At 47.7% G+C, this 22,044-nt stretch overlaps 1 protein-coding gene across 1 annotated transcript in view; it reads left to right on the top strand.

Moving 5' to 3' along the window:
• LOC116957427 (valine--tRNA ligase, mitochondrial-like) overlaps positions 1-22,044 on the top strand; it is an 86,667-nt gene that overhangs the window by 26,882 nt on the left and 37,741 nt on the right. The window contains exons 10-16 of the mRNA XM_076056187.1: positions 2,219-2,322; positions 11,252-11,342; positions 16,003-16,130; positions 18,328-18,431; positions 19,700-20,158; positions 20,422-20,503; positions 21,109-21,185. Coding sequence (XP_075912302.1) covers positions 2,219-2,322; positions 11,252-11,342; positions 16,003-16,130; positions 18,328-18,431; positions 19,700-20,158; positions 20,422-20,503; positions 21,109-21,185 — 1,045 coding nt within the window. The remainder of the gene's footprint in view (positions 1-2,218; positions 2,323-11,251; positions 11,343-16,002; positions 16,131-18,327; positions 18,432-19,699; positions 20,159-20,421; positions 20,504-21,108; positions 21,186-22,044) is intronic.

The raw sequence follows: 22,044 nt of genomic DNA, 5'->3' as shown, positions 1-22,044 counted from the left end.
ACCCACCCACCAACCCACCCACCAACCACCCACCAACCCACCCACCTACCCACCAACCTACCCATTTACCCACCAACCCACCCACCAACCCACCTACCCACCAACCTACCCACCCATTCACCCACCAACCAACCCACCCAACCACCAACCCACCCACCAACCCACCCACCCACCAACCCACCCACCAACCCACCCACCAACCCACCCACCAACCCACCAACCCACCTACCCACAAACCCACCCACCCACCTACCCACCCACCAACCAACCCACCCACCCACCTACCCACTCACCCACCCACCAACCCACCTACCTACCAACCCACCCACTCACCCACCAACCCATCCGCCTACCCACCCACCCACCTACCCACCAACCCACCACCTACCCACCAACCCACCCACCAACCAACCCACCTACCCACCAACCCACCCACCCACCAACCCACCAACCCACCAACCTACCCACCCACCCACCAACCCACCCACCAACCCACCCACCCACCTACCCACCCACCAACCCACCTACCCACCCACCAACCCACCCACCAACCATCCCACCTACCCACCCACCCACCAACCCACCCACCAACCATCCCACCCACCTACCCACCAACCCACCTACCCACAAACCCACCAACCAACCCACCCACCTACCCACTCACCCACCCACCTACCCACCTACCCACCAACCCACCAACCCACCCACTCACCCACCAACCCACCCATTCACCGGCCAACCAACCCACCCACCAACCCACCCACCAACCAACCCACCCATTCACCCACCAACCAACCCACCCACCAACCCACCAACCAACCCACCTACCCACCCACCAACCCACCCATTCACCCACCTGCTCACCCACCAACCCACCCACCTACCCACCAACCCACCTACCCACCAACCCACCCACCAACCCACCCACCTACCCACCAACCCACCTACCCACCAACCCACCCACCAACCCACCAACCCACCCACCCACCAACCCACCCATTCACCCACTCGCCCAACCACCAACCCACCCATTCACCCACCCACTCATCCACCAACCCACCAATTCACCCACCTACTCACCCACCAACCCACCCACCAACCAACCCACCCATCCACCTACTCACCCACCTACCCACCCACCCACCAACTCACCCACCTACCCACCAACCCACCCATTCACCCACTCACCCACCAACCCACCCACTCGCCCACCAACTCACCCACCAACCCACCCACCAACCAACCCACCCACCCATCCACCAACTCACCCACCCACCCACCCACCCACCAACCCACCCACCAACCCACCTATTCACCCACTCACCAACCCACCCACTCGCCCACTCACCCATTCACCCACCCATTCACCCACCAACCCACCCATTCACCCACTCGCCCACCCACCAACCCACCCATTCACTCACCCACCAACCCACCCATTCACCCACCCACTCACCCACCAACCCACCCATTCACTCACCCACCCACCAACCCACCCACTCGCCCACCCACCCATTCACCCACCCACTCACCCACCCATTCACCCACCCACTTGCCCACCAACCCACCGACTCGCCCACCCACCCACCCATTCACCCACCTACTCATTCACCCACCTACTCATTCACCCACCAACCCACCCATTCACCCACTCGCCCACCCACCAACCCACCCACCCATTCACCCACCCACCAACCCACCCATTCACCCACCCACCCATTCACTCACTCACCCACCCACCAACCCACCCACTCGCCCACCCACCCACCCATTCACCCATCTACTCACCCACCAACCCACCCCTTCCCCCACTCGCCCACCCACCAACCCACCCATTCACCCACCCACTCACCCACCAACCCACCCACTCACTCACCCAGCAATCCACCCACTCACCCACCCGCCAACCCACCCATTCACCAACCCACTCACCCACCAACCCACCCACCCACTCACCCACCCACCCACCCACTCACCCACCCGCCAACCCACCCATTCACCAACCCACTCACCCACCAACCCACTCACCCACCAACCCACTCACCCACTGACCCACCGACTCACTCACCAACCCACCCACCGACCCACTCCACCACCACCACCACCGCCGCCGCCACCACCACCGCCGCCGCACCACTGGGGCAGCCGGCGCTTGTTGCGCGAGCCGCAACGGAAGCGCCACTTTTGTCCGCGTGGGGGGGGTGTGGGCGGTGAGTAGCCGCTGTGCCGGGGCCGGACGAGCTGCTCGTCGGCACGACGCGCGTGGAGACGATGCCGGGAGACGTCGCCCTCGCAGTCCACCCCGACGACGCCCGCTACCAGGTAGGAGACCTGCGGCAAAAACCGCAGCCGGGCGTCGCCGCCGGCGGGGCCGACCGACAAGCACCGAAGCAGCCACCGCCATATTTTGTTGGCCTTGACGATTAGCGCGGTTGGCTACTTGGGGGTGTGACTATGCACTACACTGTGATACACTATTACAACAATACGCTACACTGTACACTACACTGTGATACACTATTACAACAATACGCTACACTGTACACTACACTGTGATACACTATACTACAATACGCTACACTGTACACTACACTGTGATACACTACACTGTACACTACACTGTGATACACTATACTACAACACGCTACACTGTACACTACACTGTGATACACTATACTACAATACGCTACACTGTACACTACACTGTGATACACTATACTACAATACACTACACTGTACACTACACTGTGACACACTATACTACAATACACTACACTGTACACTACACTGTGATACACTACACTGTACACTACACTGTGATACACTATACTACAATACACTACACTGTACAGTACACTGTGATACACTATACTACAATATGCTACACTGTACACTACACTGTGATACACTATACTACAATACGCTACACTGTACACTACACTGTGATACACTATACTACAATACGCTACACTGTACACTACACTGTGATACACTACACTACAATACGTTACACTGTACACTACACTGTGATACACTATACTACAATACACTACACTGTACACTACACTGTGATACACTATACTACAAAACACTACACTGTACACTTCACTTTGATACACTATACTACAATACGCTACACTGTACACTACACTGTGATACACTATACTACAACACACTACACTGTACACTACACTGTGATACACTACACTGTACACTACACTGTGATACACTATACTACAACACGCTACACTGTACACTACACTGTGATACACTATACTACAACACGCTACACTGTACACTACACTGTGATATACTATACTACAATACGCTACACTGTACACTACACTGTGATACACTATACTACAATACGCTACACTGTACACTACACTGTGATACACTATACTACAATACGTTACACTGTACACTACACTGTGATACACTATACTACAATACGCTACACTGTACACTACACTGTGATACACTATACTACAATACGTTACACTGTAAACTACACTGTGATACACTATACTACAATACGCTACACTGTACACTACACTGTGATACACTATACTACAATACGCTACACTATACACTACACTGTGATACACTATACTACAATACGCTACACTGTACACTACACTGTGATACACTATACTACAATACGTTACACTGTACACTACACTGTGATACACTATACTACAATACGCTACACTGTACACTACACTGTGATACACTATACTACAATACGCTACACTGTACACTACACTGTGATACACTATACTACAATACGCTACACTGTACACTACACTGTGATACACTATGCTACAATACGTTACACTGTACACTACACTGTGATACACTATACTACAATACGCTACACTGTACACTACACTGTGATACACTATACTACAATACGTTACACTGTAAACTACACTGTGATACACTATACTACAATACGCTACACTGTACACTACACTGTGATACACTATACTACAATACGCTACACTATACACTACACTGTGATACACTATACTACAATACGCTACACTGTACACTACACTGTGATACACTATACTACAATACGTTACACTGTACACTACACTGTGATACACTATACTACAATACGCTACACTGTACACTACACTGTGATACACTATACTACAATACGCTACACTGTACACTACACTGTGATACACTATACTACAATACGCTACACTGTACACTACACTGTGATACACTATGCTACAACACGCTACACTGTACACTACACTGTGATACACTATACTACAATACGCTACACTGTACACTACACTGTGATACACTATACTACAATACGCTACACTGTACACTACACTGTGATACACTATACTACAATACGCTACACTGTACACTACACTGTGATACACTATACTACAATACGCTACACTGTACACTACACTGTGATACACTACACTGTACACTACACTGTACACTACACTGTGATACACTATACTACAATACGTTACACTGTACACTACACTGTGATACACTATACTACAATACGCTACACTGTACACTACACTGTGATACACTATACTACAAAACACTACACTGTACACTACACTGTGATACACTCTACTACAATACGTTACACTGTACACTACACTGTGATACACTATACTACAATACGCTACACTGTACACTACACTGTGATACACTCTACTACAAAACGTTACACTGTACACTACACTGTGATACACTACAATTCACTACACTGTACACTATACTGTGATACACTACACTACAATACACTACACTGTACACTTCACTGTGATACACTATACTACAACACACTACACTGTACACTACACTGTGATACACTATACTACAACACGCTACACTGTACACTACACTGTGATACACTATACTACAATACGCTACACTGTACACTACACTGTGATACACTATACTACAATACACTACACTGTACACTACACTGTGATACACTATACTACAAAACACTACACTGTACACTACACTGTGATATACTATACTACAATACACTACACTGTACACTACACTGTGATACACTATACTACAATACGTTACACTGTACACTACACTGTGATACACTATACTACAACACGTTACACTGTACACTACACTGTGATACACTATACTACAACACGCTACACTGTACACTACACTGTGATACACTATACTACAATACATTACACTGTACACTACACTGTGATACACTACACTACAATACATTACACTGTACACTACACTGTGATACACTATACTACAATATGTTACACTGTACACTACACTGTGATACACAATACTACAATACGTTACACTGTACACTACACTGTGATACACTATACTACAACACGTTACACTGTACACTACACTGTGATACACTATACTACAACACGCTACACTGTACACTACACTGTGATACACTATACTACAATATGTTACACTGTACACTACACTGTGATACACTATACTACAATATGTTACACTGTACACTACACTGTGATACACTATACTACAATACGTTACACTGTACACTATACTGTGATACACTACACTACAATACACTACACTGTACACTACACTGTGATACACTATACTACAATACACTACACTGTGATACACTATACTACAACACACTACACTGTACACTACACTGTGATACACTATACTACAATATGTTACACTGTACACTACACTGTGATACACTATACTACAATATGTTACACTGTACACTACACTGTGATACACTATACTACAATACGCTACACTCTACACTACACTGTGATACACTATACTACAATACGCTACACTGTACACTACACTGTGATACACTATACTACAATACGCTACACTGTACACTATACTGTGATACACTACACTACAATACACTACACTGTACACTTCACTGTGATACACTATACTACAATACGCTACACTGTACACTACACTGTGATACACTACACTACAATACGCTACACTGTACACTACACTGTGATACACTATACTACAACACGCTACACTGTACACTACACTGTGATACACTATACTACAATACGCTACACTGTACACTACACTGTGATACACTATACTACAATACGCTACACTGTACACTACACTGTGATACACTATACTACAATACACTACACTGTACACTACACTGTGATACACTATACTACAAAACACTACACTGTACACTACACTGTGATACACTATACTACAATATGCTACACTGTACACTACACTGTGATACACTATACTACAATACATTACACTGTACACTACACTGTGATACACTATACTACAATACGTTACACTGTACACTACACTGTGATATACTATACTACAATACACTACACTGTACACTACATTGTGATACACTACAACACACTACACTGTACACTACATTGTGATACACTACACTACAATACACTACACTGTGATACACTATACTACAATACACTGCACTGTACACTACACTGTGATACACTACAATACACTACACTGTACACTACATTGTGATACACTACAATACACTACACTGTGATACACTATACTACAATACACTACACTGTACACTACACTGTGATACACTATACTACAATACACTACACTGTGATACACTATACTACAATACGCTACACTATACACTACACTGTGATACACTATACTACAATACGCTACACTGTACACTACACTGATACACTATACTACAATACGTTACACTGTACACTGCACTGTGATACACTACAATACACTACACTGTGATACACTATACTACAATACACTACACTGTACACTACACTGTGATACACTATACTACAATACGCTACACTGTACACTACACTGTGATACACTATACTACAATATGTTACACTGTACACTACACTGTGATACACTATACTACAAAATGTTACACTGTACACTACACTGTGATACACTATACTACAACACGTTACACTGTACACTATACTGTGATACACTACACTACAATACACTACACTGTACACTACACTGTGATACACTATACTACAATACACTACACTGTGATACACTATACTACAACACACTACACTGTACACTACACTGTGATACACTATACTACAATATGTTACACTGTACACTACACTGTGATACACTATACTACAATATGTTACACTGTACACTACACTGTGATACACTATACTACAATACGCTACACTCTACACTACACTGTGATACACTATACTACAATACGCTACACTGTACACTACACTGTGATACACTATACTACAATACGCTACACTGTACACTATACTGTGATACACTACACTACAATACACTACACTGTACACTTCACTGTGATACACTATACTACAATACGCTACACTGTACACTACACTGTGATACACTACACTACAATACGCTACACTGTACACTACACTGTGATACACTATACTACAATACGCTACACTGTACACTACACTGTGATACACTATACTACAATACGCTACACTGTACACTACACTGTGATACACTATACTACAACACGCTACACTGTACACTACACTGTGATACACTATACTACAATACACTACACTGTACACTACACTGTGATACACTATACTACAAAACACTACACTGTACACTACACTGTGATACACTATACTACAATATGCTACACTGTACACTACACTGTGATACACTATACTACAATACATTACACTGTACACTACACTGTGACACACTACACTACAATACATTACACTGTACACTACACTGTGATACACTATACTACAATACGTTACACTGTACACTACACTGTGATATACTATACTACAATACACTACACTGTACACTACATTGTGATACACTACAATACACTACACTGTACACTACATTGTGATACACTACACTACAATACACTACACTGTGATACACTATACTACAATACACTGCACTGTACACTACACTGTGATACACTACAATACACTACACTGTACACTACATTGTGATACACTACAATACACTACACTGTGATACACTATACTACAATACACTACACTGTACACTACACTGTGATACACTATACTACAATACACTACACTGTGATACACTATACTACAATACGCTACACTATACACTACACTGTGATACACTATACTACAATACGCTACACTGTACACTACACTGATACACTATACTACAATACGTTACACTGTACACTGCACTGTGATACACTACAATACACTACACTGTGATACACTATACTACAATACACTACACTGTACACTACACTGTGATACACTATACTACAATACGCTACACTGTACACTACACTGTGATACACTATACTACAATACACTACACTGTACACTACACTGTGATACACTATACTACAATGCGCTACACTGTACACTACACTGTGATACACTATACTACAATATGTTACACTGTACACTACACTACACACTACTATACACTACACTATACACTACACTACACACTACACTACTATACACTACACTACTATACACTACACTACTATACACTACACTACACACTACACTACTATACACTACACTACTATACACTACACTACTATACACTACACTATACACAACACTACTATACACTACACTATACACTACACTTCTATACACTACACTGCTATACACTACACTATACACTACTATATACTACACTATACTATACACTACACTACTATACACTACACTACTATACACTACACTATACACAACACTACTATACACTACACTATACACTACACTACTATAGACTACACTACTATACACTACACTACTATACACTACACTACTATACACTACACTACACACTACACTACACACTACACTACACACTACACTACACTAAACACTACACTATACACTACACTATACACTACACCACTATACTAAATTGAAAAGTGATGTGATTACAACTGCGTGTTGTTGTTGTTTAGTTTGTTGTTCTTCCCCCGGCACCTCCGATTAGCTACGTTTGGCTACGTAGGGTGCCTAAGAAGTTCACTATACATACATGTAGCATAAACACAGCAACAATCGTTGTTGTGGTGGTTGTTGTGGTGGTTGTTGTGGTTGTTGTGGTTTTTGTAGTTTTTGTTGTGGTGGTTATGGTTGCTGTGGTGGTTTTGGTTGTTGTAGTGGTGGTCGTTGTGGTATTGTAGTTGTGGTGGTTGTTACGTTTGTGGTTTTGGTTGTAGTTATTGTAATGGCTGTGGTTGTAGTTGTTGTGGTTGATGTAGTTGTTGTGGTTGTTGCTGTTGTGGTTGTTGCTGTAGTTCTGGTTGGTGTGGGTTAGTGCAGCACCTGGTGGGGAGCAGCGTGGTTGTGGTTGTTGCTGTTGTTGTGGTTATGGTTGTGGTCATGGTCATGGTTGTGGTTATGGTTGTGGTCATGGTTGTGGTTGTGGTCATGGTTGTGGTTGTTGGTTATGGTTGTGGTTGTGGGTGTGGGTGTGGTTGTGGTCATGGTTGTGGTTATGGTTGTGGTCATGGTTGTGGTTATGGTTGTGGTCATGGTTGTGGTTATGGTTGTGGTTGTGGTTATGGTTGTGGTCATGGTTGTGGTTATGATTGTGGTTGTGGTTATGGTTGTGGTCATGGTTATGGTTGTGGTTGTGGTCATGGTTGTGGTTGTGGTTATGGTTGTGGTTGTGGTCATGGTTGTGGTTATGGTTGTGGTTGTGGTCATGGTTGTGGTTATGGTTGTGGTTATGGTTGTGGGTGTGGTCATGGTTGTGGTTATGGTTGTGGTTATGGTTGTGGGTGTGGTCATGGTTGTGGTTATGGTTGTGGGTGTGGTTATGGTTGTGGGTGTGGTTATGGTTGTGGTTGTGGTTATGGTTGTGGGTGTGGTCATGGTTGTGGTTATGGTTGTGGGTGTGGTCATGGTTGTGGTTATGGTTGTGGTTATGGTTGTGGGTGTGGTTGTTGTGGGCGAGTGCAGCACCTAGTGGGTAGCAGCGTGGTTGTTGTGGTTACGGTTGTGGTTGTTGTTGTGGTTGTTGTGGTTGTTGTGGGTAACTGCAGCACGTGGTGGGCAGCAGCGTGGTTGTTGTTGTTGTGATTGTTGTTGCTGTGCAGCACGTGGTTGGCAGCAGCGTGGTTGTGGTTGTTGTTGTTGTGGTTGTTATTGTTGTGGTTGTTGTTGTGGTTGTTGTTATTGTTGTGGTTGTTGTTGTTGTTGTGGTTGTTGTTGTGATTGTTGTGGTTGATGTTGTTGTGGTTGTTGTTATTGTTGTGGTTGTTGTTGTTGTGATTGTTGTTGCTGTGCAGCACGTGGTTGGCAGCAGCGTGGTTGTGGTTGTTGTTGTTGTGGTTGTTATTGTTGTGGTTGTTGTTGTGGTTGTTGTTATTGTTGTGGTTGTTGTTGTTGTTGTTGTGATTGTTGTGGTTGATGTTGTTGTGGTTGTTGTTATTGTTGTGGTTGTTGTTGTTGTGGTTGTTGTTGTTGTGGTTGTTGTTATTGTTGTGGTTGTTGTTGTTGTTGTGGTTGTTGTTGTGATTGTTGTGGTTGATGTTGTTGTGGTTGTTGTTATTGTTGTGGTTGTTGTTGTGGTTGTTGTTGTGATTGTTGTGGTTGTTATTGTGGTTGTTGTTGTGGTTGTTGTTGTTGTGGTTGTTGTTGTGGTTGTTGTTGTTGTGGTTGTTGTTGTGGTTGTTGTTGTGGTTGTTGTTGTTGCTGTGCAGCACGTGGTTGGCAGCAGCGTGGTTGTGGTTGTTGTTGTTGTTGTGGTTGTTGTTATTGTTGTGGTTGTTGTTGTTGTGGTTGTTGTTATTGTTGTTGTTGTTGTGGTTGTTGTTGTGGTTGATGTTGTTGTGGTTGTTGTTATTGTTGTGGTTGTTGTTGTTGTGGTTGTTGTTGTGGTTGTTGTTATTGTTGTGGTTGTTGTTGTTGTTGTGGTTGTTGTTGTGATTGTTGTGGTTGATGTTGTTGTGGTTGTTGTTATTGTTGTGGTTGTTGTTGTTGTTGTGGTTGTTGTTGTGATTGTTGTGGTTGTTGTTATTGTGGTTGTTGTTGTGGTTGTTGTTGTTGTGGTTGTTGTTGTTGTGGTTGTTGTTGTGGTTGTTGTTGTGGTTGTTGTTGATGTGCAGCACGTGGTGGGCAGCAGCGTGGTTGTTGTGGTTGTTGTGGTTGTTGTTATTGTTGTTGTGGTTGTTGTGGTTGTTGTTGTTATTGTTGTTGTTATTGTTGTTGTTGTTGTGCAGCATTTGGTGGGTAGCAGCGTGCTGCACCCGCTGGATGGCCGCCTGCTGCCGGTCATCGCCGATGACAGCGTGGACCCGGAGCTGGCAACAGGTGGCAACAACAACCACAACAACTACAACAACAACAACCACAACTACTACCACAACTACAACCACAACTACTACCACAACTACAACAACCACAACTACTACCACAACTACTACCACAACAACCACAACTACTACCACAACTACAACCACAACTACAGCCACAACAACAACTACTACCACAACTACAACCACAACTACAGCCACAACAACCACAACTACAACCACAACTGCAGCCACAACTACAACAACCACAACGACAACAACCACAACTACAACCACAACTACAACCACAACTGCAACGACAACTACAACTACAGCCACTACATCCACTACAACCACAACTACAGCCACAACTACAACCACAACAACCACAACTACAACCACCACAACTACAACCACAACTACTACCACAACTACAACCACAATTGCAGCCACAACTACAACAACCACAACTGCAACGACAACTACAACCACAACTACAGTCGCTACATCCACTACAACCACAACTACAGCCACAACTACAACCACAATTACAACAACCACAACTACAACCACCACAACTACAACCACAACTACAACCACAACTACAACACAACCACAACTCCAACCACCACAACTACAACCACAACTACCACAGCAACAACCACAACTACTACCACAACTACAGCAACAACCACAACTACTACAGCAACAACCACAACTACGACCACAACTATAGCAACAACCACAACTACAGCAATAACAACCACAACTACTACAGCAACAACCACAACTACTACCGCAACTACAGCAACAACAACCACAACTACCGCAACAACGAAAACAACCACCACAACAACTGCAACAACCACCACAACAACCGCAACAACCACAACAACCACAGCAACTACAGCAACTACAGCAGCAACAACGACAACCACAGCACTACAGCAACAACCACAACAACCACAGTATCAACCACAACAATTGTTGTTGTTGTTGTAGGAGTGGTGAAGGTGAGCCCTGCCCATGACGAGGTTGTTGTTTTTGATTTAAAGCTTTCGTGACTGCAGTAATTCATATTCTTAGTTTTTTCGGTAAAGTCACGTTATTTTGTTGTTTCTCTTCAACGTGACTTTACCGAAAAAACTAAGAATATGAGGTTGTTGTTGTTGTTGTGGTTGTTGTTGTTGATGTTGATGTTGTTGATGTTGATGTTGTTGATGTTGTTGTGGTTGTTGTTGTGGTTGTTGTTGTTGTGGTTGTTGTTGTGGTTGTTGTTGTTGTGGTTGTTGTTGGTGTTGTTGTGGTTGTTGTGGTTGTTGTTGTAGGAGTGGTGAAGGTGAGCCCTGCCCATGACGAGGTTGTTGTTGTGGTTGTTGTGGTTGTTGTTGATGTTGTTGTGGTTGTGGTTGTTGTAGGAGTGGTGAAGGTGAGCCCTGCCCATGACGAGGTTGTTGTTGTGGTTGTTGTTGTGGTTGTTGTTGTTGTGGTTGTTGATGTTGTTGTTGTGGTTATTGTTGTTGTTGTTGTAGGAGTGGTGAAGGTGAGCCCTGCCCATGACGAGGTTGTTGTGGTTGTTGTTGGTGTGGTTGTTGTTGATGTTGTTGTGGTTGTGGTTGTTGTTGTTGTGGTTGTTGTTGTGGTTGTTGTTGTTGTGGTTGTTGATGTTGTTGATGTTGTTGTTGATGTTGTTGTGTTTGTTGTTGTAGGAGTGGTGAAGGTGAGCCCTGCCCATGACGAGGTTGTTGTTGTTGATGTTGTTGTGGTTGTGGTTGTTGTTGTGGTTGTTGTTGTAGGAGTGGTGAAGGTGAGCCCTGCCCATGACGAGGTTGTTGTTGTGGTTGTTGTTGTTGATGTTGTTGATGTTGTTGTTGTGGTTGTTGTTGTTGTAGGAGTGGTGAAGGTGAGCCCTGCCCATGACGAGGTTGTTGTTGTTGTTGTGGTTGTTGTTGTTGATGTTGTGGTTGTTGTTGATGTTGTTGTTGTGGTTGTTGTTGTTGTAGGAGTGGTGAAGGTGAGCCCTGCCCATGACGAGGTTGTTGTGGTTGTTGTTGTTGTGGTTGTTGTTGATGTTGTTGATGTTGTTGTGGTTGTTGTTGTTGTTGTGGTTGTTGATGTTGTTGTTGTGGTTGTTGTTGTTGTAGGAGTGGTGAAGGTGAGCCCTGCCCATGACGAGGTTGTTGTGGTTGTTGTGGTTGTTGTTGATGTTGTTGATGTTGTTGTTGATGTTGTTGTGGTTGTTGTTGTTGTAGGAGTGGTGAAGGTGAGCCCTGCCCATGACGAGGTTGTTGTTGTGGTTGTTGTTGTGGTTGTTGTTGTGGTTGTTGTTGTGGTTGTTGTTGTGGATGTTGTTGATGTTGTTTTGGTTGTTGTTGTTGTTGTTGTAGGAGTGGTGAAGGTGAGCCCTGCCCTTGACGAGGTTGTTGTTGTTGTTGTGGTTGTTGTTGTTGTTGTTGTAGGAGTGGTGAAGGTGAGCCCTGCCAATGACGAGGATGTTGTTGATGTTGTTGTGGTTGTTGTGGTTGTTGTTGTTGTTGTTGTAGGAGTGGTGAAGGTGAGCCCTGCCAATGACGAGGATGTTGTTGATGTTGTTGTGGTTGTTGTGGTTGTTGTTGTTGTTGTTGTTGTAGGAGTGGTGAAGGTGAGCCCTGCCCATGACGAGGTTGTTGTTGATGTTGTTGATGTTGTTGTTGTTGTGGTTGTTGTTGTTGTGGTTGTTGTTGATGTTGTGGTTGTTGTGGTTGTTGTTGTTGTTGTTGTAGGAGTGGTGAAGGTGAGCCCTGCCCATGACGAGGATGTTGTTGATGTTGTTGTGGTTGTTGTGGTTGTTGTGGTTGTTGTTGTTGTAGGAGTGGTGAAGGTGAGCCCTGCCCATGACGAGGTTGTTGTTGTTGTTGATGTTGTTGTGGTTGTTGTTGTGGTTGTGGTTGTGGTTGTTGTTGTTGATTTTGTTGTTGTGGTTGTTGTTGTTGTTGTAGGAGTGGTGAAGGTGAGCCCTGCCCATGACGAGGTTGTTGTGGTTGATGTTGTTGTGGTTGTTGTTGTTGATGTTGTTGTTGTTGTGGTTGATGTTGTTGTTGTGGTTGTTGTTGTGGTTGTTGTTGTTGTTGTAGGAGTGGTGAAGGTGAGCCCTGCCCATGACGAGGTTGTTGTTGTTGTGGTTGTTGTTGATGTTGTGGTTGATGTTGTTGTTGTTGTTGTAGAAGTGGTGAAGGTGAGCCCTGCCCATGACGAGGTTGTTGTTGATGTGGTTGTTGTTGATGTTGTGGTTGATGATGTTGTTGTTGTTGTAGGAGTGGTGAAGGTGAGCCCTGCCCATGACGAGGTTGTTGTTGATGTGGTTGTTGTTGTTGTTGTGGTTGTTGTTGTTGTTGTAGGAGTGGTGAAGGTGAGCCCTGCCCATGACGAGGTTGTTGTGGTTGTTGTTGTGGTTGTTGTTGTTGTTGTTGATGTTGTGGTTGTTGTTGATGTTGTTGTTGTGGTTGTTGTTGTTGTTGTGGTTGTTGTTGTGGTTGTTGTTGTTGTTGTAGGAGTGGTGAAGGTGAGCCCTGCCCATGACGAGGTTGTTGTGGTTGTTGTTGATGTTGTTGTTGTTGTGGTTGTTGTTGTTGTGGTTGTTGTTGTTGATGTTGTGGTTGTTGTTGTGGTTGTTGTTGTGGTTGTTGTTGTTGTTGTTGTTGTAGGAGTGGTGAAGGTGAGCCCTGCCCATGACGAGGTTGTTGTGGTTGTTGTTGTGGTTGTTGTTGTGGTTGTTGTTGTTGATGTTGTGGTTGTTGTTGTTGTTGTAGGAGTGGTGAAGGTGAGCCCTGCCCATGACGAGGTTGTTGTGGTTGTTGTTGATGTGGTTGTTGTTGATGTGGTTGTTGTTGATGTTGTTGTTGTTGTAGGAGTGGTGAAGGTGAGCCCTGCCCATGACGAGGTTGTTGTTGATGTTGTTGATGTTGTTGTTGTGGTTGTTGTGGTTGTTGTTGTTGTTGTTGTGGTTGTTGTTGTGGTTGTTGTTGTTGTAGGAGTGGTGAAGGTGAGCCCTGCCCATGACGAGGTTGTTGTTGTGGTTGTTGTTGTTGTTGATGTTGTTGTTGTTGTTGTTGTGGTTGTTGTTGTGGTTGTTGTTGATGTTGTTGTTGTTGTGGTTGTTGTTGTTGTTGTAGGAGTGGTGAAGGTGAGCCCTGCCCATGACGAGGTTGTTGTTGTGGTTGTTGTTGATGTTGTGGTTGATGTTGTTGTTGTTGTGGTTGTTGTTGTTGTTGTAGGAGTGGTGAAGGTGAGCCCTGCCCATGACGAGGTTGTTGTTGTGGTTGTTGTTGTTGTTGTGGTTGATGTTGTTGTGGTTGTTGTTGTAGGAGTGGTGAAGGTGAGCCCTGCCCATGACGAGGTTGTTGTTGTGGTTGTTGTTGTAGGAGTGGTGAAGGTGAGCCCTGCCCATGACGAGGTTGTTGTTGTTGATGTTGTTGATGTTGTTGTGGTTGTTGTGGTTGTTGTTGTTGTGGTTGTTGTGGTTGTTGTGGTTGTTGTAGGAGTGGTGAAGGTGAGCCCTGCCCATGACGAGGTTGTTGTGGTTGTTGTGGTTGTTGTTGATGTTGTTGTGGTTGTTGTGGTTGATGTTGTTGTGGTTGATGTTGTTGTTGTGGTTGTTGTTGTGGTTGTTGTGGTTGTTGTGGTTGTTGTTGTTGTTGTAGGAGTGGTGAAGGTGAGCCCTGCCCATGACGAGGTTGACCGCTCCATCGCCGCCCGTCACGGCCTCCCCTCCATCAGCGTCATGGACGGGGACGGCCGCATGGGGGCACAGGCTGGGCCTGGACTGGAGGTGCCACATCGTCATCAACATCGTCATCAACATCGCCATCAACATCGTCAACAACATCGTCATCAACATCGTCAACAACATCGTCATCATCATCAACATCAACATCGTCATCATCAACATTGTCATCATCATCATCGTCTTCAACATCGCCATCAACATCGTCATCAACATCGTCATCAACATCGTCAACAACATCGTCATCATCAACATCGTCATCATCATCGTCAACAACATCGTCATCGTCATCAACATCGTCATCAACATTGTCATCAACATCGTCATCAACATCGTCAACAACATCGTCATCAACATCGTCAACAACATCGTCATCAACATCGTCATCAACATCGTCATCATCGTCATCAACATCGTCAACAACATCGTCATCAACATCGTCATCAACATCGTCATCATCAACATCGTCATCATCATCAACAACAACATCGTCTACATCAACATCGTCATCATCATCGTCTTCAACATCGTCATCAACATCGTCAACAACATCGTCATCAACATCGTCATCAACATCGTCATCATCGTCATCAACATCGTCATCAACATCGTCATCAACATCGTCATCATCATCAACATCAACATCGTCATCATCAACATTGTCATCATCATCATCGTCTTCAACATCGCCATCAACATCGTCATCAACATCGTCATCAACATCGTCATCAACATCGTCAACAACATCGTCATCATCAACATCGTCATCATCATCGTCAACAACATCGTCATCGTCATCAACATCGTCATCAACATTGTCATCAACATCGTCATCAACATCGTCAACAACATCGTCATCAACATCAACAACATCGTCATCAACATCGTCATCAACATCGTCATCATCGTCATCAACATCGTCAACAACATCGTCATCAACATCGTCATCAACATCGTCATCATCAACATCGTCATCATCATCAACAACAACATCGTCTACATCAACATCGTCATCATCATCGTCTTCAACATCGTCATCAACATCGTCATCATCGTCATCAACATCGTCATCAACATCGTCATCAACATCGTCATCATCATCAACATCAACATCGTCATCATCAACATTGTCATCATCATCATCGTCATCATCATCGCCATCAACATCGTCATCAACATCGTCATCAACATCGTCATCAACATCGTCAACAACATCGTCATCATCAACATCGTCATCATCATCGTCAACAACATCGTCATCGTCATCAACATCGTCATCAACATTGTCATCAACATCGTCATCAACATCGTCAACAACATCGTCATCAACATCAACAACATCGTCATCAACATCGTCATCAACATCGTCATCATCGTCATCAACATCGTCAACAACATCGTCATCAACATCGTCATCAACATCGTCATCATCAACATCGTCATCATCATCAACAACAACATCGTCTACATCAACATCGTCATCATCATCGTCTTCAACATCGTCATCAACATCGTCATCATCGTCATCAACATCGTCATCAACATCGTCATCAACATCGTCATCATCATCAACATCAACATCGTCATCATCAACATTGTCATCATCATCATCGTCTTCAACATCGCCATCAACATCGTCATCAACATCGTCATCAACATCGTCAACAACATCGTCATCATCATCATCAACATCGTCATCATCATCGTCAACAACATCGTCATCGTCATCAACATCGTCATCAACATTGTCATCAACATCGTCATCAACATCGTCAACAACATCGTCATCAACATCGTCATCAACATCGTCATCAACATTGTCATCAACATCGTCATCATCAACATCGTCATCATCAACATCGTCATCATCATCATCATCAACTTCATCATCAACGTCATCATCGTCAACAGAAAACACAAACGCAGACACACACACGCAGACGAAACAACAACAACCGCCCCCGTGTCCCCCTTGTGTCCCCCCCCCGTGTCCCCCCCGTGTCTCTCCCCCCGTGTCTCCCCCCGTGTCTCACCCCCCGTGACTCCCCCCTGTGTCTCTCCCCCCGTGTCTCTCCACCCGTGCCCCCCCCGTGTCTCACCCCCCGTGTCTCCCCCCCCCCCGTGTCTCCCCCGTGTCTCCCCCGTGTCTCCCCCCGTGTCTCCCCCGTGTCCCCGCCCCGTGTCTCCCCCCGTCTCCCCGTGTCTCCCCGTGTCTCCCCCGTGTCTCCCCCGTGGTGTCCAGGGCCTGCCACGGTTCTGTGCGCGTGCCGAGGTTCTGCAGAGACTTGGTGATGCCCGGCTGCTACGCCGGAGCGAGCCGCACGGCACGCTGCTGTCCATCTGCAGGTGACTCGCCACCTCGTCCCCCTGTCCCCGTGTCCCCCTGTCCCCCTGTCTCCGTGTCCCCCTGTCCCCCTGTCTCCGTGTCTCTGTGTCCCCACGCGGTGTCTCAGTGTCTCCGTGTCCCCACTCGGTGTCTCAGTGTCCCCACTCGGTGTCTCAGTGTCCCCACTCGGTGTCTCAGTGTCCCCACGTGGTGTCTCCGTGTCTCAGTGTCTCAGTGTCCCCGCTCGGTGTCTCCATGTCTCAGTATCTCCGTGTCTCAGTGTTTCAGTGTCTCAGTGTCCCCGTGTCCCCACGCGCTGTCTCAGTGTCTCTGTGTCTTCGTGTCTCAGTGTCTCCGTGTCTCAGTGTTTCAGTGTCCCCACTCGGTGTCTCCATGTCTCCATGTCTCAGTGTCTCCGTGTCTCAGTGTCTCAGTGTCTCAGTGTCCCCGTGTCCCCGTGTCCCCACGCGCTGTCTCAGTGTCTCTGTGTCTTCGTGTCTCAGTGTCCCCACGCGGTGTCTCTGTGTCTCCGTGTCTCCGTGTCTCTGTGTCCCCACTCGCTGTCTCAGTGTCTCCGTGTCCCCACGTGGTGTCTCCGTGTCTCCGTGTCCCCACGTGGTGTCCCCGTGTCTCTGTGTCTCCGTGTCTCAGTGTCCCCACGCGGTGTCTCCGTGTCTCCGTAGGCGATCAGGAGACGTGGTGGAGCCCATGCTCAAGTCCCAGTGGTTCGTGTGCTGTCCCCGTGTCTCCGTGTCCCCGTGTCTCCGTGTCCCCGTGTCTCCGTGTCCCCACGCGGTGTCTCCGTGTCTCAGTGTCCCCGTGTCCCCACTCGGTGTCTCGGTGTCCCCATGTGGTGTCTCTGTGTCTCAGTGTCTCCGTGTCTTCGTGTCTCCGTGTCCCCACGCGGTGTCTCCGTGTCTCAGTGTCTCTGTGTCGCCACGCGGTGTCTCCATGTCTCAGTGTCTCCGTGTCTCACTGTCTCAGTGTCTCCGTGTCTCCGTGTCTCCATGTCTCAGTGTCTCCGTGTCTCACTGTCTCAGTGTCTCCGTGTCTCCGTGTCTCCATGTCTCAGTGTCTCAGTGTCTCCATGTCTCAGTGTCTCAGTGTCTCAGTGTCTCCGTGTCTCAGTGTCTCCATGTCTCACTGTCTCAGTGTCTCCGTGTCTCAGTGTCTCCATGTCTCAGTGTCTCAGTGTCTCAGTGTCTCCGTGTCTCCGTGTCTCAGTGTCTCCGTGTCTCAGTGTCTCCGTGTCCCCACGTGGTGTCTCCGTGTCTCCGTGTCTCCGTAGTCGATCAGGAGACGTGGTGGAGCCCATGCTCAAGTCCCAGTGGTTCGTGTGCTGTCCCCGTGTCTCCGTGTCCCCACGCGGTGTCTCTGTGTCTCTGTGTCTCCGTGTCTCCGTGTCTTCGTGTCTCCGTGTCCCCACGCGGTGTCTCCGTGTCTCCGTGTCTCAGTGTCTCCGTGTCCCCACGTGGTGTCTCCGTGTCTCTGTGTCCCCACTCGCTGTCTCCGTGTCCCCACGCGGTGTCTCCGTGTCTCCGTGTCCCCGTGTCTCAGTGTCCCCACGCGGTGTCTCCGTGTCTCCGTGTCTCAGTGTCTCCGTGTCTCAGTGTCCCCACGCGGTGTCTCCGTGTCTCCGTGTCTCAGTGTCTCCGTGTCTCCGTGTCCCCGTGTCTCAGTGTCCCCACGCGGTGTCTCCGTGTCTCCGTGTCTCAGTGTCTCCGTGTCTCCGTGTCTCCGTGTCTCCGTAGTCGATCAGGAGACGTGGTGGAGCCCATGCTCAAGTCCCAGTGGTTCGTGTGCTGTCCCCGTGTCTCAGTGTCTCAGTGTCTCAGTGTCTCAGTGTCTCCGTGTCTCCGTGTCCCCGTGTCTCAGTGTCCCCACGTGGTGTCTCCGTGTCTCCGTAGTCGATCAGGAGACGTGGTGGAGCCCATGCTCAAGTCCCAGTGGTTCGTGTGCTGTCCCCGTGTCTCAGTGTCTCCGTGTCCCCATGTCTCCGTGTCTCCGTAGTCGATCAGGAGACGTGGTGGAGCCCATGCTCAAGTCCCAGTGGTTCGTGCGCTGCCAGGACATGGGGCAGCGTGCAGCACAGGTGGGGGGGGGGGGGGGCACGGGGGGGGGCACGGGGGGGGCACGGGGGGAGGGGGAAGGGGGGGAGAAGGGGGGGGCCACCTCAGAGCCACACAGGTGAGACAGTGCAGGTGAACGTCGCAACCGCACAAAGTCACTCGGCCCGTGTCTCCCCGTCCACCACCCGTGTCCCGTGTCTCCCCCTGTCCCCCGTGTCTCCCCGTGTCCCCCCGTGTCTCCCCGTGTCCCCCCGTGTCTCCCCATGTCTCCCCGTGTCCCCCCGTGTCTCCCCATCTCCCCGTGTCTCCCCGTGTCTCTCCCGTGTCTCCCCGTGTCTCCCCGCGTCTCCCCGCGTCTCCCCGCGTCTCCCCCGTGTCTCCCCGTGTCTCCCCCGTGTCTCCCCGTGTCCCCCCGTGTCTCCCCATCTCCCCGTGTCTCCCCGTGTCTCTCCCGTGTCTCCCCGTGTCTCCCCGCGTCTCCCCGCGTCTCCCCGCGTCTCCCCGCGTCTCCCCGTGTCTCCCCCGTGTCTCCCCGTGTCTCCCCCCGTCTCCCCCCGTCTCCCCCCGTGTCTCCCCGTGTCTCCCCGTGTCTCCCCGTGTCTCCCCGCGTCTCCCCCGTGTCTCCCAGGCTGTGCAGGATGGTCGGCTGGAGTTGATTCCTCCATCGCTACACAAGTCATGGACATCCTGGCTGTCCAATGTCAAGTAACGGAACTTGCACATTCGCGCACACACACACACGCATGCACACTCACTCACACACACTCACACACTCACACACTCACACGCACACACTCACACACACTCACACACTCACTCACACACTCACACACACTCACTCACACACTCACACACACTCACGCACACACTCACACGCACGCACACACGCACCCACACACGCACGCACACACTCACACACACTAACGCACACATGCACACACTCACACACACTCACTCTCACACTCACTCACACTCACTCACTCACACAAAGACAAAGACAAAGATCCCCCATATAGCCTTAACAGACTGTAGGGGCAAGTGCTGTTAGCGAGCACCTATGAAGGCCGAAACGGTACTCGAGGGGGTGGGTGGCCAGCACCACGCCCGACCGCCTTTGTCTCCCCAGTGGCGATGTTTACACACCGCACCAGGTACTCATTTGAGGCTGAGTCGACCTAGGGGAGGCCCGGGACCGGTTCAGATAATCGTCACTGGTGTTGGCCGTGAGCGGGAATCGAACCCGGGTCGCCAGGTTCACAGCGCAGCGCGCTAACCGCTACACTACCGCTCCCCACACTCACACACACACTCACACACACTCACACACTCACACACACTCACGCACGCACACACGCTCCCACACACGCACACACGCTCCCACACACTCACACGCACACACTCGCTCACACACTCACTCACTCACACACTCACTCACACACTCACTCACGCACGCACACACACACTCACACACACTCACACACACTCACGCACGCACACACGCACCCACACACGCTCCCACACACACACTCACACACATGCACGCACACACTCACACACACACACA

The sequence above is a fragment of the Petromyzon marinus genome, chromosome 74 (genome assembly GCF_048934315.1).
Source record: "Petromyzon marinus isolate PM22_M1 ecotype Great Lakes invasive population chromosome 74, UKy_Petmar_22M1.pri1.0, whole genome shotgun sequence".
Taxonomy (NCBI): Eukaryota; Metazoa; Chordata; class Hyperoartia; order Petromyzontiformes; family Petromyzontidae; genus Petromyzon; species Petromyzon marinus.
The sequence above is the reverse complement of the archived record's forward strand: the minus strand, read 5'-3'. Positions and strand labels throughout refer to the sequence as shown.